Genomic DNA, 26,526 nt, shown 5'->3' with positions numbered 1-26,526 from the left:
AATTCATTGAATTCAAATTTCACCTTTATATTTTCAAATTAAAACTTCTAAATTTTGAATCTACTTTGGGCACTTAAAAATTATTGTTTTATTAAAACGGTTATGCCGGTTCTTACATTCTCCCTTCCTAATAAAATTTTCGCCCTCGAAAATTCGGATCGCATGATATATCCTCCTCGAAGGTGTTCTACTGTATCAAGGTTTCCTCTCATCTTTCGCTGTGTCACTCTGATTATTTGTCACTAAAAGAGTCCGCAAATTTCTCCTTAAAACCAAGTACTGCTTTTGTAACATTTTTCCAAAACTTTCAAAACAAGATTATTCTAAACCAGTTCATTGTTAAAGCTTTCTCAAAAAAGTCAAAAATCATTTACTCAAAAGTCGATTACTTTAAATCACGAGTTTCTTAAATAAAAATTTTTCAATTTGAATCCCTTTCAATAAGATAAATTGGAAACCAAATTCACAAATGAACAAAATCATAGAATTCACTTTTCTTTTAAACCATATCATTTAAACCAAGAGTTCTGACTTACTTTCAAAACCAAATCATTTAAACCAACAATTTCAAACCAAATTTTCAAAATCATTTTAAACTTTAAAACTTTTTTCAATAAGATTCAAGACCATACAAGTTAGAAATTGAAAATCATAGTTAAAAACCACAAAAGCATCCGTCATTACTTCTGTTGCCACTAGTGCTGAGCCGCACCCATCAACCGATATGCCGCAAATTTCACAAGCAGATTTTCCAAAACATGTTGAGCTCGTAACACATTGGCTAAGTTAGTCATGATCACTACTTCTCCGTTAACGTGATCGACCTCATCCGTGAATTGTCATTTGGGTTTCTTTTCTACACCAAACAATCGATATCGAGGAAATCAGTCTCAATATCTCAAGCTCAATGCTTCAATTATCCCCAAAGGCAGTCACAAACAAGCATGCTATATCAAGCTCACGAAGACGAACCGCTCTGATACCACTAAATGTAACACCCTGTTACCCTAAGCCTTGCAAATCTAGCCACAAGGCAAAGAATAACAAAGTGCCATGACAATTCTAAAGCTTATACATTAATAAATATAGAAGGAGATAATAACACTAGGAGCCCAATAAAGGAATAAAATTCAAAATCGCATAAAGCGGATTTACAGGTGCTAGGCGTCCAGACAAGATAACTAAAAGTCTAAAGGCACATGGTACAACATGAGACTTAATATAATAATAGTCAAGATGGATATACATAAGTGTAAAATAAACAAAAGATCTCTAGTCGTAGCCAACAAAGTTTAGGCCGACTAGTTACAAACAGAAAAATACAGAGTCTTTGAGTTAAAACAGCTTATACAACTTATCTCTCATGTAAGCCTCTAAGGCCATAAAGTCTAAAAAAGAAAGGGTGAGAGAAAATACTACAACAAAATAAAAGAGAAATAAACCAGCAAGAAACCATACTCTGCTCTGTCACCATGTCCGCAATTTTACCGAGGTGATTTACGACCTGCATTGGAAAATCAACAACAACATATGGTATGAGAACCGGAGGTTCTTGGTATGGTAACAGTACCTAATATATAAGATGTAAGGTTCCGGGACACCGAAGGTAATCCTAGAACTTCACATCGATACAGATATTCAAGCTTAGCAAAAATAAATAACTTAAACCATAAACAATATACAGGGTTATATAAACTTAGGGGATGTTCTAACTAAAACTAGTCACACCGCTGTATCCCACAGCCTTCACCAACCAAACCTCCATGCGATCCCATCGCCACCACCTACCTAACATCTTCAGCACCAGACAATCACAAGTAATGCAAGGAAGTAATACACAGTTAATATTCAAATATAGCAAGTAATTCAAGAAGCAAGTAGGCATGTTATTAGGCAAACTCAATTAATCAAAGCAAACAAGCACATAAGAGATGCATATGATGAATGCCTGTCTTATTAGCTCGTGATATCACTTGTCGGTCCGTAAATACCAACCTGACACATCCTCTCGGATGTAGCCTCTATTGCCATACCAGAGATATAGTGCCCGACACACTCATGCAGCAGCGAATCTGCTACGCCAGAGATATAGTGCACTACACACTCATGCAGTAAGGAGTCTACTACGTCAGGGATATAGTCCCCGCACACTTCATGCAGTAGAAAATTCTGCTACGCTGGGAATACATGCCCCGCACACTTAAGTTCTCTGAATCATCACCAATACAATACTCCGCCCGCTCAGCCACAACTTCAGAAACCTAAGTCTCTATCTTTTAAACTTTTATAGAAAATCATCTATTTAAGTCTCTAACTCATCTTTAATATTATTAAGGCCTAATTTACTAGTTAGCAATATTAAACCATAGATAAGGAAGTTTGGAAAGTTAGAGAACCCTTGAAAAGTGAAGAAAAATCATTTTTCAGTAAAATAGGGTGTATGCCTACGCATAATACGTATGCATACATACATTTTGGCCCATTTTGCGTACGCATACAGGAGTTTGCGTACGCATAGGTGCCAAACAGAATGGCACGCATGCTTATGGGTGGTATGCGTACGCATGCACTCCCAGACTTAGAAAATTCTGCAGAGTTGCAGAAATCAGTTTTAAATCCCAAACTTCAAACGTTCATAACTTCCTCTACAAAAATTCCAATTTCTACAAACTTCATATCAATTTGAAGATCTTTCAATGAACTTTAATTTAAAACAAATTTCAACAAATTTTGAAAACTGAGGCTCAAGTTATGATCCGTCAAAATTGATCAAAAACTTGTTTTTTTTACCAAAAATTAACTAGGTTCTCATACTTTCAAATTTCACAACCAAACCAAACCAAAACATACCCAAACCATTACAAAATACTGCCACACTACACTTTACCATTCCATATCATTTCTCTCAATTTCACACCTAAATCACTCAACCATTACACCATATATAACTACCAATCCATAATTTCAAATTCAATCATAAATCTACATTCATAATCATCATCAACCAACAACAACGTCAACAACCAATACAAATCCTCATCAATTCCAATAAGCATCACCATACAATATCTAACATTAACCAAATCCATCAAAATCTTTATTTCTCAAACTATCCTCATAAAACTCACTTTCTTCACCAATTGTCATCAACATCAATATTCATACTCCTCATCAATTAATCTCAACATTAGCAATCATTATCAACATCCATGTTACCACAATCAACATACACAATTATCAACATCAACCAACATCATAATACATCATTAACACCAATGACCCGCATACCCCGTATCAACATCACAATCATCATCAATTATCATCATTTATCATCAATTTAATCCTATCCTAAGGTCCACTAGCCTAAGTGTCCAGAAACATTACATATTACATAAAGGAAATCGAAACCATACTTTGGCCAATTTCCAATATGCTCAAACATCAAACTTGATTCCAACAAGCTTTCACCAAGCTCCAAACCACCAAAGCCAAACCAAAAGCCACCACCAACTCCAAAAATAAGCTTCATACATACAACATAACCATGCATTATCAACTAAAGCTCACACTACATCAAACTTCAAGGATATAGAGGTTCCTTACCTTATCCAACGGTGATTGAGACAAAGTCTGACAATATTCTCATGCTAGATCACCCCTTAAACAACCAAAACCACAAAAATCTACTCAAAATTTATAACAAAAAATGCATAGAAACTAGGGCAAGAAACTAGAGCTTGGGTTGCAAGTTCTTTCCATCAAAGCCTAAATAGAAACGAAGAGCTCAATGAGAACTTCATGTGACTGCAAACGGCTTGTCAATCGGAGTTCCATAGCTCAAGTTATGGTCAATTGAAGGAGAAGATGAATAGTAACTTCTCTTCTCTTCTCCCTTCACCACCCTCAGCGCCCCTCTCCCCAAAATAAGGCAAGAATGAGCTGAATGCTCATTAAAAGGGGTTTATATATGTTAAGTCTGGGCCCAACTTGGGCTCGGTCCAACTCGTATGCGTTTTAGGTTCGTTTTGCATACTTTGGGCAAAAACCTTTAAGATTAGTGCCCGGTTTTCAATTCTAAATTTTTTTTGTCTTTTCAAAACAATAAATCAATTCCAAAATCTTATTTTTGAAAATATGTGGTACCGAACATACTAGAGCTGTACTGCTGGCTTAAACACTGGTATGCATTTTTACAAAAAATTTTCGTAAAAGATACATTTTCCAACTCAGAAAAATTTATTGAATTCAAATTTCACCTTTATATTTTGAAATTAAAACTTCTAAATTTTGAATCTACTTCGAGCACTTAAAAATTATTATTTTATTAAAACGGTTGTGCCGGTTCTTACATTGTCGAAAATTTGCATCGCATGATATATCCTCCTCGAAGTGTTCTACCGTGTCAAGGTTCCCTCTCATCTTCCGCTGCGTCACTCTTATTATTTGTCACTAAAAGAGTTCGAAAATTTTTCCTTAAAACTAAATACTACTTTTGTAACATTTTTCCAAAACCTTCAAAACGAGATTATTCTAAACCAATTCATTATTAAAGCTTTCTCAAAAAAGTCAAAAATCATTTACTCGGAAGTTGATTACTTTAAATCACGAGTTTCTTAAATAAAAATTTTTCAATTTGAATCTTTTTCGATAAGATAAATTGGAAACGAAATTCACAAATGAACAAAATCATAGAACTCATTTTTCTTTTAAACCATATCATTTAAACCAAGAGTTCTAATTTACTTTCAAATCCAAATCATTTAAACCAACAGTTTCAAACCAAATTTTCAAAATCATTTTAAGCTTTAAAAATTTTTCAACAAGATTCAAGACCATACAAGTTAGAAACTGAAAATCATAGTTAAAAACCACAAAAGCATCTGTCGTTACTTCCGTTGCCACTAGTGCTGAGCCGCACCCATCAACCGATATGCCGTAAACTCCACAAACAGATTTTTCGGAACATATTGAGCTCGTAACGCATTAGCTATGTTAGTCATTCTCACTACCTCTCCGTTAACGTAATCGACCTCATCCGTGAATTGCCATTCGGGTTTTTTTTGCACCAAACAATCGATATCGAGGTGATCAGTCTCAATATTTCAAGCTCAGTGCTTCAATTATCTCCAAAGGCAGTCACAAACAAGCATGCAATGCATATCAAACATATATCCTAATCACGAAGACGAACTGCTCTGATACCACTAAATGTAACACCCTGTTACCATAAGCCTTACCTCTAGCCGTAAGGCAAAGAGAATAACAAAGTTCCACGACAGTTCTAAAGCTTATACATTAATAAATATAGAAGGAGATAATAACACTAGGAGCCCGATGAAGGAATAAAGTTCAAAATCGCATAAAACGGATTTACAAGCGCGAGGCGTCCACACAAGATAACTAAAAGTATAAAGGCACAGGGTACAACATGAGACTTAATATAATAATAGTCAAGATAGATATACATAAGTGTAATAACGCAAATATAGTTTATGGTATGTGGATAAACTGACCAAATAACGCAATATTATTACATCTACTACAGGGGAATATGTTTCTTCATAATCTATACCGGATTTTTGTGAAAAATCTTGTGGCAAAGTCGAGTTTTGTAGCGTACAAATTTATTTTTTTTATTTTTTTCTCACAAATACCCATATGTATCCAACAAATTTTACATCTTTTGGTATATGGACTACAGATCCAAAGACTTCACGCTTTGCAAATGAATCTAACTCAGCCTTCGTAGCTTTTTTCCATTTTGGCCAATCATTCTTTTGTCGCCATTCTTCGACTGTTCTTGGCTCAAGATCCTTACTTTCATGCATGATGTGTAATATCACATTATAAGCAAATGTTTCATTGACAATTGTTTTATTTCAGTTCATTTTTCTCATATAAAGACATAATTTATTGAGATCTCATCATTTTCAAAATTTTCAGAGTTTTCAGGTACTTGAACATCTTCTCTTCGTCAAAATTATATCAGAATTTTGGACACTTTCTGATGTCTTTTCTATATCTTTATCTTTTTAACAGGAGTACCATTTTTCTTTTTAATTATATCTTTATCTTTATCAGAATTTTGTTTCAGCAGCTATTTGTCTAACTAGAACATCAATTTGAATTGAGGCATTTTCAATTGGTATATAGGATTTACTTATTATTTTCGTACAAGAAAATGCATTAGGCAATTTATTTGCTATTCTTTGCAAATATTTAATCTTTTGAACTTCTAGTTCACATTGCTCTGATCGTGTGTCTATATGCATTAATGATGATGCATTCCAATTAAGTTCTTTCTCAAGTGACTTATTCTCTCCCCAATGTTGGAAACATTAATTTATTAAAATGATAATTTGCAAATCAAGTTTTAAACACATCTCCTATTTGTATATCAAGATACATCACTATTGAGGAAGAATCATATCCAACATATATCCCCAATTTTCTTTGGGTTCTATTTTGGTGTGATAAAACGGAGCAACTGGAACATATATCGTATACCCAAATATTCTCAAATAGAAAATATTTGGCTGTTGGCCAAAAGCTAATTATAGAGAAGAAAATTGGTGGTAACTTGTTGGCATTAAGCGAATAAGTGCTGCAGCATGTAAAATAACATACCTCAAGCAGAGGTTGAGAGATTTATTCTCATAAGTAAGGGTCTAGCAATTAATTGGAGCCATTTAATAAGTGACTCTGCTAGCTCATTTTGTGTATGACATAAGCTATTGAATATTCAACACTTATACCATTGGCCATACAATAAACATCAAGGATTTAGGAAGTGAATTCACTAGCATTATTAAAGACAAATAATTTTGATTGAATTTTCTGAAAAATGTGCTTTTATTCGAATAATTTGAGCAAGTAATCTCGCAAATGTCAGGTTGCGAGAAGACAATAAATACACATGGGACCATATCGAAAATGCGTCTAATAGGAACATAAAATATCTAAAAGATCCACATGGTGGATGAATAAATCCACATATATCGTCTTAAATCCTTTCTAAGAATTCAGGTGACTCAAATCCAATTTTTACTGGTAATGGTCTTAAAATTAGCTTTTTCTGAGAACATGCAGCACAATAAAATTCACTAGATTTAAGAATTTTCTAGATCTTTAGTGAATGTCCATGGAATTTTCAATAATTCTCTACATCATGGTTGTTTCAGAATGGCCTAATCGATTATGCCAAATTATGAATTTATTTGGATTGGTTTCTGGTTTACAATGACATGTGATTCAGTTGCACTAATTTTAATATAATATAACCCAGATAAAAGTGATGGTAACTTTTCTAATATAACTTTTTTATTTGAATCATGAGTTGTGATATATAAGTACTTATGATTTTTTCCATTCATTGTTTTAATATGATATCCATTTCGGCGAATATCTTTAAAACTCAACAAGTTTCTTAGAGACTTAGTAGACAATAGTGCATTATTTATTATAATTTTGTTCCACTGGCAAACAAAATTATAACTCTTCCGAAGCCTTCTAACAAATTGCCTCAGCCAATAATGGTATTAACACATTCTTCTTTTGGTACAAGATGAGTAAAATATATATTACGTTTGAGAATGATATGCGAACTTGCACTATCCGCAAGGCAAACATCTTCATTATATGTTCTTACCATAATATTAATATTTTATTAAACATTATTTATATACATTATACTTGAAATTCCAATACATAAGAAATAAAACTTAACAAAAAAGATTTTACATTATTTATTTATATAAGTACTTAATGAACTCAAATATTAAACTTTTCTAGCATTGATTAAATGACCAATATTTTTTTCAGAATTCTCAAAGAAATCAGATACTTCATAATTAGTAGTGTAATTTTTAGCAACATCCCTTTGAAACAAATTTGCCTCCTTTTATCATCTTTTTTCAAGGATGCTCAATAAAGATCAACTAAGTGTCTTGAGATACGACAGGTAGTGATCAATAGTCTTTTTCACCACAACGAAATCATTTATCATCTGTTGATTTATTTTGCCTATTATTTTTTTCTTTATCTCATTTCTGGTGAGATCCTTTATTGTGAAAATAATTTTTCTTTCTTTCATAATTTTTTTGTTACCAAAACCTTGTCATTTATCTCTTTTGTGGTTATAATTTGTCGCATTTACTTCAAGAAATGGGGTTGCACTAGCTGGGCGCACTTCATGATTTCTTAAAAGCAATTCATTGTTACAGTCAGCAACAAGAAGGCAAGAAATTAGCTCAGAATATTTTTAAAATTTTTTTTTCGATACTGCTACTATAGGAGCACATTCAAGGCATGGAAGGTCGAAAAATTTTTTTCTAACATGTCATTATCAGTTTTTTTTCCACATAATTTCATTTACCTCACATTGCTGAATTGTATTCATTTATGAATTTAAAATTCTGTAGACGCAAGTGTGTCTATTCATATCAGGCTTGAGGAAGTATTACTGTCTTTTGATGATTATACATTTCTTCAAGGTTCTTCCATAGATCTGCAAGATCTTTTAGTGTGAAATATTCATTTTTTAATCATTCGTCAAGATGACGACGAAGAAAGATCATAACTTTATCTTTTTGGGATGCTTTATTTGTAACTTTAATAGTATCCCCAAAATCCATTAAATCAAAATGAATTTTAGCATTTAATATCCATAATAAGTAGTTATTTCTAGATATATCAAGAACATTAAATTTAAGATGAGAGAGTTTTAACATAATAAAAATTTATTATCTAAGTATTGTTAAAATTTGATGAGAACTTTGTACTGATAATGTCTTATAAAATAAATAAATAAATAAGAGAAAATAAATATAAAATAAAAAATATAAATAGAAGTCTCTTATATTAATATTCACCAATATTAATATTTTAATATAATAAAGATAATTTATATATGAATCCCGCTAGAGAGCCAATGGAATAAGTATACAATCTGTACAATGAGCTGATTCTTTGGCCCAATATGAATAAAAAATTAAAATTATCCACATTTACCCTTATTCCAAAAGTCATGTTCATTTTTGAGATAACCACCACCACATATTCAATAATCCTAATTTTTTCTCAATCACCCTTTCTTCCTTTACCGTGACGTTTCAAACCAAACCCTTCACATACAATGTTGAACATCCCACTGTCTCCCCCAATGGAACTCTAATCAGTGCTGAACATCCTTCACCGCTAGCTTCCATCGCGTGTCTCCCGCCCACCAGACTCCAGCGGCTCGCCCTCGGTCACAGGTATACAGGACACCGGCGGTTCAACCGAAGGTGCGCCATCAAGGTTAAAATTCTTGTATAAGATCACACACAATAAGTCATGACAATTTTATATAACCATCTGTGTATAAGAAGAAGTAACCATCCGCTATCGTACAGGTTCAAATATCTAGGATAAATTACTACTAATTTATCAAACACAATACACCCATACTATCTAGAATAACCATCCGGTACTAGGGATAATAAACATCTAATATCCTACTGAATCGAACATCCAATTTAAAATACTTGAAACTAATCACACGATGACGGGAACACACGACGGATAGATGGTGCTGGACGAGGGCCTGTGCGGACGACGACGCCGATGGAAGGAGAGTCTGACGGGGAGAGGTGACCGGTGAAAATATAGTTTCCGATAAGAAACGGAGATGATGGAGATGATACCGTATTGAGCAAGTGACGTCTTTGTTGTGATCCTATAACTGACCTTAATCCTATCTTGTTTCAAAATTTAAATTAGAATAATTTTAAAATTAATTAATTGCCTATAATTTAATTTTAACTTGAAATTAACCTCATTGTATACATTGTACGACACATGTATTAGCTCCCTATACTTTTTCTTTATATATATATATATATATATATTGACTAGTTATATATTACAACATATAAAAAAGAGGAGTATATATATATATAAAACTGTAGAATAAATGACCATTTGTACCCATGAAAGATGAAAACACTGACATATGTATTCATACTAAATCGAAACTAAACTTGTATCCACGCAAGATGCTCTCCGTGTGACAAAAGTACCCTGTCTTTGGAGGGTTGGAGTGCTACGTAGGATACTTTTGTCACACAAAGAGCATCTTGCATGAGTACAAGTTTAGTTTCGATCTAATATGGGTACATATGTCAGTATTTTCATCTTTTATGGATACAAATGGTCATTTATTCTAAAACCATACTAAGTTTCTCATTTTTAATTTCATTAATATAATCTATTTAAAAACTTAAGTATTCTCCTTAAAAAATTAAGCCGCATTAATACGCACTCACATCCATCCTTATCACACAACACAACTAGGGGTGGCAAGTGGGGAAGCTCGCTCCGTCCCGCCCTGCCCTGCCAGAAGCCCATTTTTATATTCACAAACATTAAAGTCTTTGTAATTATAAATATCTAATAAATATAATTATAAACTAAGTTTTCATCCAAAATATAATTATAAATATTGTTCCCAAAATAAAATAAACATAATCTAAAACATAATTATAAATATTGTCTCTAAAAAAAATAAATATAATCCAAAATACTCAATTTTCATCTTCATTCTCTTGTAAGTTGGGTTGGAGAAGTTGGGTTTTGGCAAAAAAAATTGTAAAAATACCCCTTACTAAAAAAATACTAAGCCCGTCAGAAAAATTCATTTCGCCCCGCCAAATTTCACATTCTAATTTTTCAACCCAACCAATCAAATTACTTTTATTATTTGACGATTCTAATTTTTCAGCCCAACTCGCATTTTTTGGCAAGTTACGCGGCCACCGTTAAACACAACTAACCTTTCTCATTTTTCAAATAATTCAAAGCGAACCTTAAAAAAAGGGGCAAAAAGAAAAAGAAAAAGGAAAAGGAAAAGACTGAGGAACAAGGCGAGGACAGCAGTTAAACCCTAAAGAAGAAGAAGAAGAAAGGGCGATGACAAGTGCTACGTCGTCGTCGGAGGTTGAACCGGTCGAGCCGCAGTCACTGAAGAAGCTCAGCTTCAAGTCCCTGAAGCGCGCACTCGATCTCTTCTCTCCCACTCACTCTCACCTCGCTCCTCCCGATCCCCACAGGTTCCACCTTTTCCTTTCTTCTTTTCAATTTCCCCCAAACTCTTCACTTTTTTTCTACTTCTTTGTTTGCTCATTCCTGAATTTGATTTCCTCCTGCAGCAAGAGAATTCGCACTACCCACAAGGTTAGTCTTACTTTTTCGTAATTGCGGCATTTTCATTTTAATTTTTATAGCCAAAATACCAAACCCTAAGATGCAAGCGGGAGCGTAATGTACTTTGTGGATTAATCTTTGTAGCTTGAGTGAAATTAGGGAGTGATGTTATGTGGTTTGGAATGAAAATTTAGGTACTTGTGGAGTATGGTGGAATCAAACTCTCTACTACTCAAGCTCCTCGTCAAGCTAATTCCGCGGCGCAAGGTCAAGCTCAACCGGGGCCATCTAATGCACTTGCTCTTCTGGGTATGATCATCTTGGTCTCAGTGTGTGCATTTTTAATATATGTGCCTTAGAGAGGGAAAAGAAAAGGATCAGTTGACTTTATGGTGTTCATGAAATTAATTTCCTTGTGGTATGCGCCGTTACAAATCGTCCACGGAAGATCATTTTAATTAATCTTAAAGGATGCCAATCAATCACGATGTTTGTGATTTTATATAGTTTATAAACTTGGTCTTCTTATGCTTTAATTCTTTAATTGTTGTCTTCGATTTTCTCCTTTATATATTATGACCTAAATGCATTTGGTGTTTAGGAGTGACGGATCCCGGTATCCGGAAAATTTGGGTAGGGGTACAAAGATGATACCAGATATAAATGTGGGGTCAAATTTAATGAAAAGTGCAGGCAAACGATACATACAATTATATAACTATAACAAAGTTTCTAAAACTTTGTCGGGGGCATTTGCCTCCCAGCCAAATAATCCATCATTGGTTTTAGTATTGCTTTCCCTATAACCCTTTTCTTTGAACTTTAGGTTGGAATGTAGCATTGTGTTTTAAGAATTTTCCATTATTTAGTGCCCAACATGCTGATGTTTTTCTCTTATTTGACAGGTCCAGGAGATTCCAAAGATACCCAGAAAGGAGGACCCCAAAATGCTTTGGTTGTTGGTCCAACTATGCCGTCAACAGCTTCGTAAGTATACCCTCCTTGCCTATTTTTAGTTAACTTTTCTATGCCTATTTGTAGGAAGGAGACTTAAACTCAATAATTTGTTTGTCTTGTAATCATTAGAAATTGCTTTTTTATGCTTCTTCAATTACTTACAAATTTTATTCTTTGATATATTAGCATATAGAGCAGTTTAGGTTTGAACCATATTCTGCTGGAAAATTTTTAATAATATAATGAGTAAACTACCATTTTTACACATGAAAGTTTTAAACGCTGACAAATCTACCCACGAAAGAACGAAATTGAAGTTGTACCCATGAAAGATGAGTTCCGTACTACAAAACTATCTAAACCCTAAAAAACTACAAAAAAAATCCCAAATTACCCTTCTTAACCTAACCTAACCCACCCAAATCCCTAACCCTTTACCACCACTAAAATTCTTCCTCTCTAAATGCCATCCACAACCGCAGCCACTGTCACCAAACTCTTCGCATCCTTTCCCAAGTTCAAAGCTGAACCATCACCACATTCCCCTATTCTCACTTAGTCACTTGGCAACCGCTAACTCCCAGGCAAGTCTTTCCATCTCTGATCTCTGAACACAGGAGGACCGTTCAAGTTTCACGCTGCTTAACCCTGAATCTCGCCGCCGCGGACAACAACCTCCGAGTGGTCTTCGCAGCCGGCGGCACCGGCAGCCACATGTACCCTGCAGCAGCCATCGTGGATGAGCTCAAACTGGCCAACCCCACAACGGAGTTCCTCTTCGTTGGCACTCCAAACAGCGTCGAAAGCACTGCAGTCCCTTCTGCAGGGTACAGCTTTGCCTCAGTTCCTTCGGTGAGGTTGAGTCGCCCCTTCATCGCCCCTCACAACCTCTTCTTCTTCCGTTATCGTTTGTTAAGATCCCTCATCTGTTGCTTTTGCCGTTTGCGTGATTTCGACCTCCATATCGTTGTTGGAACTGGCGGCTATGTGTCTTTCCCCGTTTGCCTTGCCACCAAATTAAAAGGGATAAAGCTTGTGATCCATGAACAGAACTCTGCTCCTAGTTTGGCCAACTCTGTTTTTGCCGTTTGCTGATGCCATCTTTGTCGCTTTCAACTCAACTGCTGAGTTGTGGTGAAGGTGGCACTGACGGTTGTGGATGAGATCTGGAAAATTTTAGCAGGTGGTAAAGGGTTAGGGATTAGGGTGGGTTAGGTTAGGTTAAGAAGGGTAGTTTGGGGTTTTTGGATAGTATTTTAGGGTTTGGATAATTTTGTCATACGGAACCCATCTTTCGTGGGTAGATTTCTCAGTGTTTAAAACTTTTATGAGTAGAAATGGTAGTTTACTCTATAATATATAATGCCCCTACTCTATATTCTAAAATAATGCTTGAAAACACCAGTTTGGTTTTCAAGATAGTTAGAACTATACTATATTTAAGCATGTTGGAAGATTGCAGAAGCTGATAGAAGCTTGCTAAAGTGATAGAGTGTTTGCATTAACAATTGTGCGGATGGTTCTTAGTTGTAGTAAGGAAATCTGTTGGTTTCAAAACTGAAACACACATTTTCCAATACAGCAAGCTTTTGAAAAGCTGTCATTGAAGACCAGTGGTTCTTATGTTTTTGTGTTATTTTACAGGAATGATCGTGGTTTTACAGGCAAAAGCACAGCAGTTATTTCTGCTTCTTCTGGTTCATCTGAAAGGTTCAGGCTTTTGCCACTTTTAATCTTTCAATGCTCAAGATATTCTAAGATGATTTACAATGTTTCTAAGAGTGAGATGCTCATTTTGTTGGTTATGTATATTATCTTCTGTAATTTTTTTACCTCAATATGTGTATTTACATTTGCATTTGGCTATGTAGGATTGTTTTTATATACATTACATAATTCAGATTTACATATAATATATAGTTGACAGTTCTGTTGGATTGGTACTTTTGACAAAACACTTATAGTTTCTACATGATTATATAGGAATTTATCCACAGCTGCTTTAATGGAAAGAATGCCAAGTAAATGGCCACGTCCTGATTGGCATGCCCCATGGAAGAATTACAGGGTGAGTTACTGAGTATTTTCTATTAATTAGATTTGAATAATGGATGATTGGTATTAGGGTCTTTTGATTACATACTCTGATCACTTGAATCAGAACAAATTTAATCATCCATGACTTGGTAATCCTTTTTGTAGTTTTCCCTTTACTATACCAGAACTTGCCTGGGGTTTGAGAGGGAATGAGGGATACAAATCTTTGTTTCACCTTCTGTGATTGCAACATTTCTCCCAAACATAGGAGAAAATTTTCATCTTGATTTGTAGGGTGAAACCAATTAAAGTGGAGTCTAGAATAATGAAACACTGAAATGTGGTAGCATATTTTCAATTTGACTTCTTCTAGTTTATCCTTCTATTTCCCCTTTTCATCCATCTTCAACCTATTTTCCTTATTCATGTAAAATTCTCCCCCTCTGCTTCTTCCACCATCCCCAATCACCAAAATTTTTGCTACACCATCAACACATACAACAACAACAACACAACAATTAATTGATTCAATTAAAAATAAAAAAAAAGAGAGAAAGAGGGAGATGGAGAAATAGACATAGACGAAGGGAGAGAGAGGCAGATTGCAGAGAAGGAGAAGAGAGGAAGTAGGAGGAGATGTGGCACAGGCGAGGGTAGACCCATCGCGCTGCTGTCGCTGGAAGGAAGTTTGAAGAGAGACGAAGACATGAAGGGAAGGACAACTCTTGTTGCCGTTGTGGAGCAGTCTTCGCCATCGCCAACATGCTCCGGTACTGCTGTCGCCGGAGAAGCCGTCAGATTTGCCAGGTGATGGAAAAGGATGGAGAAGGAGATGCAGAATGAGGGTTGTAGTTGGGGCTGGTTATAAGTTGACAATGAAGGAAGGAGATTGAGTTGGGAAGGTGAGGATAATTAAACTGAAAAATTGGGAACTGAGGATGATGGTTAGTGGGAGGAAGAAGGTATTTTTGTCCGAAGGATGATTTTAAAATAAAATTCAACGTTAAGGACGATTTTGAATGTTAAAAAAAAAAGGCCTTGGGAACGATTTTGATTTTCGGTCAAAACCATAGGGACCAAAATCGAACTTAACCCAAGAAGATTCTTATTTTCTAATTTATTTCAAGCATAGGTTTGCTGTGAACTAGCTAAAACCCATTTTCTGGTCTAAGTTGACTTATAAAAACCAAGATATTTAACAAATAGTAACAGCAGCAACAACAACAAAGCTTTATCCCACTTGGTAGGGTCGGCTACATACATACATCAAACATTGCCATTGCCTCTTATCATGTATCATGTTCGTAATGAGACCGTTGATAGATAGATTTCTATTGAGTATTGACTACCTAATTTATCGTTTTTTTAAGTTTTCTTCTACCTCTCGCCACTTGTATATCTTCCATGTAATCTATCTCCTAACTCGATGCTTTGCCAGTCTTCTTCGCATATGTCCAACTCACCTAAGACAAAACTCCACCATCTTTTCAACATTAGGCACTACAACTTTCTTTCTTATATCATCGTTTCATATTCTGTCCATGTGTTTATGGCCGGTCATCCATCCAATTATTCTCATCTTGACCACATTAAACGCTCACCCTTTGCCAAATTTTCTAATGCAGTATGACTGGTGTAATGTTTAAGGGAACTTTGTTTTGATATATTTTTTAATTGATTGATTTTAACCTTGTTTTATTTCTTGTAGGTCATCAGTGGTCACTTAGGATGGGTGAGATCTGTTGCAGTTGATCCCAGCAATACATGGTTTTGTACTGGTTCTGCAGATCGTACCATCAAGGTAATCGATTATGAAATGCATATCATAGTTGCTTGTTATGTCGAAGTATGTAGATAAAATGGAAAAATGGTATTGAGTGAGGTTTAGTTGTTGATATTCATCTGGATTCCTTCGTTGTAATTTCATCTCAAGAAATATCTTCTTTTTGATAGTACTTTAACTGCTTTATATGTTTGATAATGACGAGACATTTGGTACTTAGAATTTAGAAAGGTATTTTTATTATTCTGTTGAGGAGTAGCCTTTTGTCAGACTTACCTTTACTCATGTTGATGAATTAATTATTATGAATATTAACTTTGTAATTACCATATTCACCTTGCTGTAAATTTAAGCTAGAAACCTGTCGGGAAAAAGTTTGAAGCTAGAAATACGTAACCCCAAAAAAGAATTGAACCTACGGATTTGGAAAAATATGTACCTATCATGTGAAGAATATAATTTCTTTAACTGTTCCCGTTCTGCCCCTCTGCTTAATTAATTGTTCATCTGAGCAGATATGGGATTTAGCTAGTGGAAGGCTAAAGCTCACACTGACTGGCCACATCGAGCAAATAAGAGGTAAAATACTATAACATTATTAGTAGTGTCTAATTGTGAATCAAGTCAATTATAATGGTATGATTTTTTACAGGCCTTGCTGTCAGCAGCAAGCATACTTACATGTTCTCTGCTGGTGATGATAAACAAGTTAAATGTTGGGATCTTGAACAGAATAAGGTAAGGAATTCTACTTCTCTCTCTCTCTCTCTCTCTCTCTCTCTCTCCTGAATTTCAACAATGACAGAATATCTATCAACAATATGCTACTAAAACTCGTGATGCTGTGTTAAGGTTATTAGGTCCTATCATGGTCATCTTAGTGGTGTCTACTGCTTGGCTCTTCATCCAACAATTGACATTTTACTTACTGGAGGGCGTGATTCTGTCTGCCGGGTATGGATGCTGTTGATAAAGTTACCTGTTGTGAACAGTATCATATATTTTTTTGAATTTGTATTATGTACAAAGATTATAGCTAAGGAGTGGCAACATTAACTTTTCAGGTCTGGGACATCCGTAGTAAAATGCAAATTCATGCTCTTTCAGGACATGATAATACTGTCTGCTCTGTATTTACACGGGCAACGGTATGTAAATTATTCTGTTTTCTATGTTATTTTGTCCTTTGATATTCTCAATGGTCAATTATCTATATAGTTGGCTAGATTTCCCTCTCTGTTCAGAAGACAGTCAGGTGAATTCAGACTGGTTTAGTTCTTGGTTTGTTGATTATTAAATGGAAACACAGACTACAACTTTTAAATTTAACTTTGGAGCAAAAGTCTAAATTTTCTTTTTTCTATTCACAGGATCCCCAAGTTGTTACAGGTTCTCATGACAGCACCATCAAGATGTGGGATCTAAGATATGGTAATTTATGGTTTTATTTTAATTTTTATATCTTCTTGTTTGTATCTGGTTATGCTGTTTTTTCATATTCCCTTGCTTTTTCCTGTGCATCTTTGCTATCTATCTGACATGTGATGTATTCTTGCAGGTAAAACAATGTTAACCCTTACAAACCACAAAAAATCTGTTAGAGCCATGGCACAACATCCTAAAGAGTATGTCCCAATCTCCGATATTGTTAGTTCTTCGCCCCCCCTCCCTCCTCTCTCCCGCCTTCTTTTTTCTCTGTCTTCTCACTCTTTTCATTGTTGTTGGCTGCAGGCAAGCTTTTGCATCAGCATCAGCTGATAATATTAAGAAATTCAGTCTCCCAAAGGGAGAGTTTTTTCACAATATGCTGTGAGTTCAGTTATTTAATGTTACTAAACCCATGTGATCATGGGGATCATTAATGTAAATTGGACTTGGATTGTTTCCTATGGAAAACTAATAACATTTTTTTCAGCCATCTTATAGTATCTCACTTGTCATGTTCAAAACATTGTTTGCAATACATGGGTTCTAATTGTATCTTGTTTCATGTGCAGCTCTCAACAGAAAACTATCATCAATACGATGGCTGTCAACGAGGAGGGTGTGATGGTTACAGGAGGTATGAACCCTAAAACTGCAAAATTCTATTTGAAATGCTTGATAGAATAAATTCAATTTATCTGTGCCGGTTTTTCATAACTATTTGCTTAGGGGTTTTTCGTTGACACGCATAATTCTTTCTCGCATAGTATTATTTATGATTTATTATTCAACATTAACCTTATAATTCATCTGTTGAAGGTGACAATGGGAGTCTCTGGTTCTGGGATTGGAAGAGTGGTCACAATTTCCAGCAAGCGCAGACAATTGTGCAGCCTGGTATGGTTGTTAGGCCTTAAGTTGTATTCTTACTCAGATCTAATAATAATGATATACACATACATACTAACACTTTTGTCTCTCTATCTACTACCTTGTAGGTTCACTGGACAGTGAAGCTGGTATTTATGCTTGTACCTATGATGTAACGGGTTCAAGGCTTATAACATGTGAAGCTGACAAGACAATCAAAATGTGGAAAGAAGATGAAACTGCCACTCCTGAAACCCATCCTCTTAATTTCAGGCCCCCTAAAGACATCAGGCGATTTTAGCTTCAATCCTTATTATCAACCAATCAATCTCTATACTATCCCTGTGATACATTTTATATTTGGTTATTTGTAGGTCTGATGTAAAATTACATATGTCAAAATAATTATCATGAGTACTATCCATTTTTGTAACACTGGATTGCATGTACATTAATAGTTAGATTTAGATCCGTATTATATATTTTAATAGAATTGCAGTCAGTTTTGTGCAGACTTACGAAAACAGGTGTGATTTTGTTTTATCTCATTTCTCCATCACCCCCTTAACCGAATTGATTTGGGCATAGTGTTCAATGTTTTCCGAAATAAGTATAGGGTCTGTCTCCAATCAAAACATAAATTCTAGAGTAAAAGTTTTTTTCGGTCCTTAACCAATTATCCGATGGATAACTATTATAAAAACACAAATCGGTTTCTATCCACTTTTGTATTTGTTTAATCTAGTTCCTAAAATCGGTTAACAACGGGTTAACGTTGACGTGTCAGGTAATGTCTCTTTTGTAACAGGGATAAATTCCTTCTAAACTCTTCAACCGTCTCCCTCCTCTAAAGCTCTTTTTTCTTCCTCTCCTTCCTCTTCTCTACCGCTATTGCACTCACACTCCCCCCTCTCACTCATCCTCCCCCTTTGCCACCACCACTGCACTCACAATCATCATCGTCTTTAACAATATCATCACCACCATTTATGCATGGTGATTAATAAAAAATTTATATTTTCCTAAACTTTCTCTCTCCTCTCCTCCCTTTCCTCCCTTTATGCATTTGTTTTTACTTTCTCGTTTCTCTTCATTACTCACTGCTACCATCACCACAACATCATAAGTTTCATTTATTTTAACACTCAAATTTTTCTTTTTTTAACCTTTGTTTTTCTGGTAATTTTTTCGAAAAACAAATGGATTTTTCCTCCAAGCGATCAGGATACCTCTTTAGTGTGATTATATTTTTGGCTTTTGAATTTTTGGATTCTGATGATAATATTATTGATGATGATAATGATTGTGATGAGGATGAGGAGAAATGAATACGGTGATTTTGATGATGATTGCGGTGATGATTTTGATGATAATTTCGAAGAGGAGGTAAGGCAGATTAGGGGTGTTGGGGTTAGGGGTTTTGGAGTTGAGAGAGGAAATGGAGAAGAGGAGGGAGATTGTTGAGGGGCTTAGGGGCCAATTTGTCCCTATTACAAAGGAGACAAAATCACGTAGACACAGTTACCTGACACGTCAGCGTTGACTTGCTGTCAACCGGTCTCAGGAACTGGATTGAACAAATACGAAAGTCGATGAGGACCGATTTGTGTTTTTATAATTGTTAGGGGGCGCAATGTTTTTATAATTTTATTTCTGTTTAATTACTTATTTTATGGTCTTTATAGTTTTGTTAAATTTGCAATTAGATTCCTTACTTTTTTTTTTTAGAGTAAAAGATAAATAGGTCCCTGACCTTTTAAAACGGGACATTTTCGTCCCTCAAGATTGGAAAATACATTTCGATCCCCACGTTCTAAAACGGTCGACAATTAAACCTCTCCGTTTGTTTTGGGCCAAAAACGGCAACGGAGCCAGCTGGCATGTAGGGGTAGCATCTGACGTGTCCGTTACACTTGCTGAGGTGGATTGAGACGATTTTTTAGTGGACAAATTAGTCCCTTAACTGCAAAACGACGCCGTTTCCATCATCCCTCAAATTTGAAGCTTCGCAATGCCCATAACACCTAAGAGTGACTCCACATATTACCGAAAACCCTATCAGAACACAAACGCCCTTCTCCCTCCAAAAAAATAACGACTTCCAGTTGAAAGGGGTGGTGTGGTCAGTGGACGTAGTTGTTGTTGAAGGTTACGGCAAGCTTTGCGTGGAGAGGAAGCTGCCATCATCTACAGAGGTAAGAATGATAATGAATAGTATGTATGTTGTTTAACTGAGAATGCATGGGGTTGGGATATGGGGTGACTGCATACTTTTTTTTGGGTAAAAGAATGAGGAAAGCTATGTGAAGTTAAATGATTTCGAAATTCTGATTAGGTAGGGTTTAATCTTTGATTTATGTACTTGTGCACAATGTAGATGGATGATATATTTGTGGTACCTGTTTTTCACCACGGAGGCCGTTTTGGTAGAAAACCAAGTGGAACTCTTGAGTATATAGGTAGAAAAGTTGATAAATTTCCGAAGATGGACTTAGACTTCGTGAATTTTGGGGATTTGGTGACATTGTTCAAGGGTTTGGGGTATGCATCATATAGGACTGTGTATTGGTTTGACCCAACTAGCAGTGATCTTGAGGCTGGACTGCACATTCTGAGAGGAGATGCAGGCATCAATGAACTTCGAGAGAACAAGATGAAGAATTCAACCACGGATGAATTCTACATATACTTTGACCATCCCGTTGATGAGCCACAGATAGTGGAAGAAGGGGCTGCGGCAGAAGCAGGGGTGGAAGAGTTTGATGAACCTATTGATGTGGACAATATCATGAGAAAGCTCCAATCATCACCATCCAAAGAAGCCGATGAGCAAGAAAGTGAGGAGGATGAAATGTATAAACCTCCTGCGACTGACTCGGAGACTGTTTCAGATGAGGACTGTTCCAGTGTTGATGAGAAAGATGAAAGGATGAGGAAAAAATGAAGCCTGAAAGGAAAGGGCAAGGTTCTGCCAAAGAAAAATAGCAGTGTGAAAGAAAGGATAGGGGCAGAGTCAAGTGGAGTTAAAAACAGAGGTGGAGTAAGGAGTGCAAGTAGTAGTGCTGCCAAAGGTGATGAGCCTACTGTGAGGAATAGAGAAACTGCCAAGCCCAAAGAAACTGGGCCAAGAGAAAAGCCCAAAAAGACCAGGCCTGCTGCGAAGCTCAAAAGGAATAGGCCTAATACAAATCAACAAAGAAGTAGGCCTGCTACACATGCTGAAGAAGCTGTGCCTACTGTGCAACCCAGGGATATGCCTCCAATTGGACTCTATGTGAGTGAGGAGGTTTCAGATGATGATGATCCGATTTATGAGTATGCATCAGAGGAACTTCACACACCAGTGTCTTCAGAGGATGAGGGAGAGAAACATGAGTTTCCAGTTTTTAATGAAGAGTATGGGTTTGGGGAGGGTAGGTTCGAGATTGGAACCAAATTTGCAACAATTGATGGGTTCAAAGAAGTGGTAAAAGATATGTTCATTTCTGAAGGGAGGGAACTGATGTGGATAAAAAATGATAAAGAAAGGGTGAAGGTTGGCTGCTGAGGTGAAGACTGTCCAAGGCTAGCACATCTATCCTACAACAAAATATTGTTATGTTATCAGGTAAAGACATACAAGGCAGAGCATACATGTGCTAGAGACCTGGACAGTAATGCTGCTGATCAACACTGGGTCAGCAAAAAAGTGGAGAAGAGGATGACAAGTCAACCTCATATGACAACTAATGAGGCAATTGACTTTCTTAGAGACGAGTTCAATCTAGTGTTGCATCCGAAGATGGTTTACATGGCAGTAAAAGAGGCCAAAGAGAGGATTATGGGAAATGAAAAGGAACAATATGGGAAGCTTAGGGACTATGGCATGGAGATCATTAAGAGCAATCCGGGCTCGACTGCAAGAGTAGATGTGATACCAATCCCTCAATCCCTACCTGTCTTTGACAAAACATATAGCTGCTTTGAGGGTTGTAAGCAAGGCTTTAAGGCTGGGTGTAGGCCTTTCATACATCTAGATGGAGCATTTTTGAAGACATACCATGGAGGCCAACTACTATCAGCAGTGGCACAGGATGCGAATAACCAATTCTACGTAGTGGCATATGGAGTTGCAAGATCAGAGACGAAGGAATCACGGAAATAGTTCCTCACCTTGCTTCAGGAAGATCTGGGTGATGCACATCAATTTGGTTGGAACTTTATGTCTGACCAACAAAAGGTTAGACTTCTAAATTACTGCATATTAGTTTAGCATGTTAAGTTACTGCATATTAGTGTAGGATATTAATATAATGCATGTATGTGTTAGAAATTAAATTTCTGCATATTAGTGTAGCATATTAAACCACTGCATGTATGTGTTTAAAATGGAATTTAGTGCATATATGTGTTTGCAATGGATATTACTGCATAGTAGTGAATGAATTTTGAATACTGCATATATGTGTCTGCAATTGAAGTTATTCCATATTAGTAAATGTAATTTAAACTGCTGCATATATGTGTATGCAATATTATGTGTTGGCAGGGTCTGCTACCAGCCTTAAAGGAGGTAATGCCGAGAGCACATCATCGGAACTGTGTCATGCACATGCGAAAAAATTTTATAAATAAGTTCAAATATATGCACATTAGAGACATAGTATGGGACTGTGCTAGGTGCACCACTGAACCAGAGTTCAAAGAGACCATGGAGAAGCTGAAGGGGGTGAATAAGGCGGCATGGGAGTATCTGATGAGGTTTGAACCAGCCACTTGGGTTAAGGCTTTCTTCAGTCATGGCCCCAAGGTGGATAACCTAACTAACAACATGTGCGAGGTATTTAATGCAAAAGTGATTAAGTACAGAATGAAGCCAGTTTTGACTATGTGTGAGGAAATTATGTGCTACCTAATGCGGAGAATGACCAAGCATATTAGGCTGTTAGAGCACTATAGTGGAAAGCTTGCACCCGTTCAGGAGAAAAGGTTGCAGAGGCGGATAAAATCCAGCAGCAGGTGGATTGCCGAGTTGGTGGGAGATAACGAACAAAAAATATTTCAAGTTAGAAGAAAGCAGACCAAAGTAGATGTGGATTTGATCAAACACACTTGTTCATGCAATGTTTGGCAACTGACCGGTATATCTTTAATTTTGAATGATTTTCTTTAAGGCTGATCTAATATAGTGGGGTAATATGTTCTGAATGATTTTCTTTAGGGCTGATCTAATATAGTGGTAGGTAATAAGTTCTGAATGATTTTAGGGCTGATCTAATATAATGCTAGGTAATATGATATGTGATTTTGATTCAAGCATGCCATGCATTCACGGTATTGCTGCAATTAGAAACAGGCATGACCAGGTAGATGATTATGTGCATCCCTGGTTATGTATGGAATCTATTCACAAGACATATTGGGTAACCACTGACCAGTTGAGGGCTGCTCCACCACCCATCAAGCAACCTATTGGGAGGCCTAAAGTACACAATCGCAACAAGGATCCTGCTGAGGCTCATATTTAGGGTGACAAGCTCAAGAGAAGCTTCCAAGTGACATGCAGCAAGTGCAATGAGAAAGGCCATAACTATAAGACCTGTAAGGGAGCACCAAGCAACCCAAACTGGAAACCAAAAAAAAAAAAAGCTAAGAAAACTGATGCAAACACACAACCCTTGGTGCTGCTGCCCCTTTCACAATCAGCCCCTCAACCAGAGGTATCCCTGCTATGCTTTAGGATCGATCTGTACATTTTAAATTTTGTCAGTGGTTACGATGTCATTATAACTTTTTTTAAGGACTAATTTGTCCATGTTGTTTCGTTGCTGGATCTATGTTGCATAGGATCAAAGCCAGACACAAACTGAAAGTTTGGCTGAGAATAGTGCTGTGCAAGAGAAGTCTCCAGTAAGCCTCCCCCCAACCCCTAAATAATACACTCATAATGCCAATCACTTTACTCTTGTCCATGCATTTGAACAACTGAATAATTCGATTACTTTTGCAGAATTATGTTATCAGCCAGAATGCTGCAGCAACAACACCATCTGCTCCAGTCCAACCTCCATTCAGGCCTCCATCCCAGCTGCCAAGAATGGGGCAACCCAAAACCCCAGTTGCTACTTCTACATTCAGACCCAAGCAGACAATCAGAAGGTCCCGAGCAAGTGCAAATCCACCTTTAAATCCACCACCAACTCCACTCCCAGATACAACCCAGACTGAAAGCACCAGTGCCAGTGTCGCTACATCAGAGGACACCTTGAAAGTCACTGGCAGTGAGGTCATAGGAATGAATTTCATCCCAACTCCTGGATCCAACAATCAGAAAAATTGAACACTACTGAATGAATTTATGTTTTTTGTCCTAGTCTTTAGTATGAATTAAACAACACTGTCTACTTATCGTAGTTTGGCAAACTTGTTTATATGCCAACCATATGTTTTGTTATTTTGTGGCAAACCTATGCTGTTATGTTTTGGATTAAGACAGATACATTGTTGTTTATATTTTGATCATAATCTATGCAGAATTACTAGCTTATATAATAGCTGATTCACAGTAAATTTTTTTCTTGTTCAACAATGGCAATTTTCATTGAATAGCCAACAATGGCAATTTTCATTACATCATCAACATTGTACATCAATTCATCATCCTCACCACTTTAAAAAACATACAACAACAACAAAAACTACACTAATCAAAGTAATATGCCACATACTCATTTTTTTCTCCTTCTCCATACATAACAGTTTCCTCTCCAACTCTTTCATTTTTTTCTCCAGTTCCTGACTTCGCACCAGTTGAATTTTTTTTTCCAATTCCTGACTTCGCACCACATGATCTTCAACGTCTACACCTCCAACATCATCCACAGCACCCAATGCTTCAGACTCCGTGGCCCTAATTTTTTTCAGGTGTTCATCAAGCCAGACAAAGTACTGGCAACACCATTCTTTAACCTAGAGCAATTTTTCAGATAACGCTATAATTAGACACAGAACACTCTCATCTAACTACTATCAAAATAATCGCTCACCTTGAAGAATGGACACCCGAGAAATATCCTATTGGGATTAGATGCTGTTCTTGACTTGTAAAGAATGGCATAAACGCCGCAGAAGCACTTCGGCTCAACCCCATCTCAATCACAACCTCTTGCAACAGCGCCTGAAGATTCCCGTCCAGCTCTTGTGCATGAAGAACCCCCCTCACTCATCATGGACGATCGCACAAGCAGCAGCCATGACTTCCCCCCTTGCATTTGGATGAAATAGGGCTCACTGGTGGAAACGGCGTCGTTTGGCACTTAAGGGACGAATTTGTCCACTAAGATTTCCTCCCAATCCACCTCAGCAAGTGTAACGACCACGTCATTCACTGCCCCTCCATGTCAGCTGGCTCCGTTTCCGTTTTTGGCCCAAAATAGACGGAAGGGTATAATTGTCGACCGTTTTAAAACGTGGGGGATCGAAATGTATTTTCCAATCTTGAGGGACGAAAATGTCCGCGTTTTAAAAGGTTAGGGACCTATTTGTCTTTTACTCTTTTTTGATTAGGTTCTTATATTACTTTTAATTTTGTAATTAGATTTTTTTATGTCAAAAATGTTAAAATTAACGGAATATTTCTTCTAAAAAATGTGGTCGATGATCTAATTAGGTTTTTAATTATGGATATTTTTTATTTGAAGAGAAATATTCAGTTAATTCTAATATTTTTTACATTAGAAAAGATCTCGTTACAAAATTAAAATTAGTGGAGGAATCTAATTAAAAGTAAAAAATGTAGAGATTTAATTACTAATTTGGTAAAACTATAAGAATCAATAGAATAATTAAACTTTTTGAAAGGCTACAAAGAGTGGTGACTATAGAGAGGCTATTTTTTTTATATTAATTAAATATATAGTACATTGTTATTGAATGTTTTGGTGTTTTTTTTATACTGCACTTTTTTTAAATTGATATTAATCAAATTAGATTGTTTGATTTATTTGAAAAGAGAAAATACACTACAAAATTAGAGGATTTGATTTGTATGTATTTTTAAATTTTTTTATTTTTAAAAACAAAAATTAAATGGTCTAATTTTAATATTAAAATTTTTTTAATTTTTAAAAATATAAATAAGACGGTCTAATTTATGAACAAAACAATACAAAGAAACAGTATTTTTTTTTTTTGGACGTGGCCTTGGGCCGGCCAAACAACCCGGCCCAAGCACCAGAAACTAAGAGACCCGCAACCCGCAACCCACCCAGCCCCGCGCCTGACCCTGAAGCTCC

General features: G+C 36.2%; 1 protein-coding gene across 1 annotated transcript; it reads left to right on the top strand.

Annotated features, from left to right (window-relative positions):
- Window positions 1-10,854: 10,854 nt before the first annotated feature.
- LOC107483591 (protein pleiotropic regulatory locus 1) lies at window positions 10,855-18,686 on the top strand. The gene is made up of 17 exons (XM_016104206.3): window positions 10,855-11,087; window positions 11,187-11,211; window positions 11,376-11,490; window positions 12,087-12,168; window positions 13,783-13,848; window positions 14,122-14,206; window positions 15,884-15,976; window positions 16,474-16,537; window positions 16,611-16,696; window positions 16,811-16,912; window positions 17,023-17,106; window positions 17,329-17,389; window positions 17,517-17,583; window positions 17,690-17,767; window positions 17,956-18,020; window positions 18,203-18,280; window positions 18,382-18,686. The coding sequence occupies exons 1-17, from the start codon at window positions 10,948-10,950 to the stop codon at window positions 18,552-18,554; spliced, it is 1,464 nt and encodes a 487-aa protein (XP_015959692.1). The 5' UTR covers window positions 10,855-10,947; the 3' UTR covers window positions 18,555-18,686.
- Window positions 18,687-26,526: the final 7,840 nt, after the last annotated feature.

The sequence above is a fragment of the Arachis duranensis genome, chromosome 4 (assembly GCF_000817695.3).
Source record: "Arachis duranensis cultivar V14167 chromosome 4, aradu.V14167.gnm2.J7QH, whole genome shotgun sequence".
Taxonomy (NCBI): Eukaryota; Viridiplantae; Streptophyta; class Magnoliopsida; order Fabales; family Fabaceae; genus Arachis; species Arachis duranensis.
The sequence above is the reverse complement of the archived record's forward strand: the minus strand, read 5'-3'. Positions and strand labels throughout refer to the sequence as shown.

Bases quoted from the DNA above. Each gene is read 5' to 3' on its own strand.
- LOC107483591 (XM_016104206.3), top strand. From the start codon at position 10,948: ATGACAAGTGCTACGTCGTCGTCGGAGGTTGAACCGGTCGAGCCGCAG. The intron at 16,913-17,022 runs GTATGGATGCTG...TTAACTTTTCAG, and splicing joins GGCGTGATTCTGTCTGCCGG to GTCTGGGACATCCGTAGTAA. The intron at 17,107-17,328 runs GTATGTAAATTA...TTCTATTCACAG, and splicing joins CTGTATTTACACGGGCAACG to GATCCCCAAGTTGTTACAGG.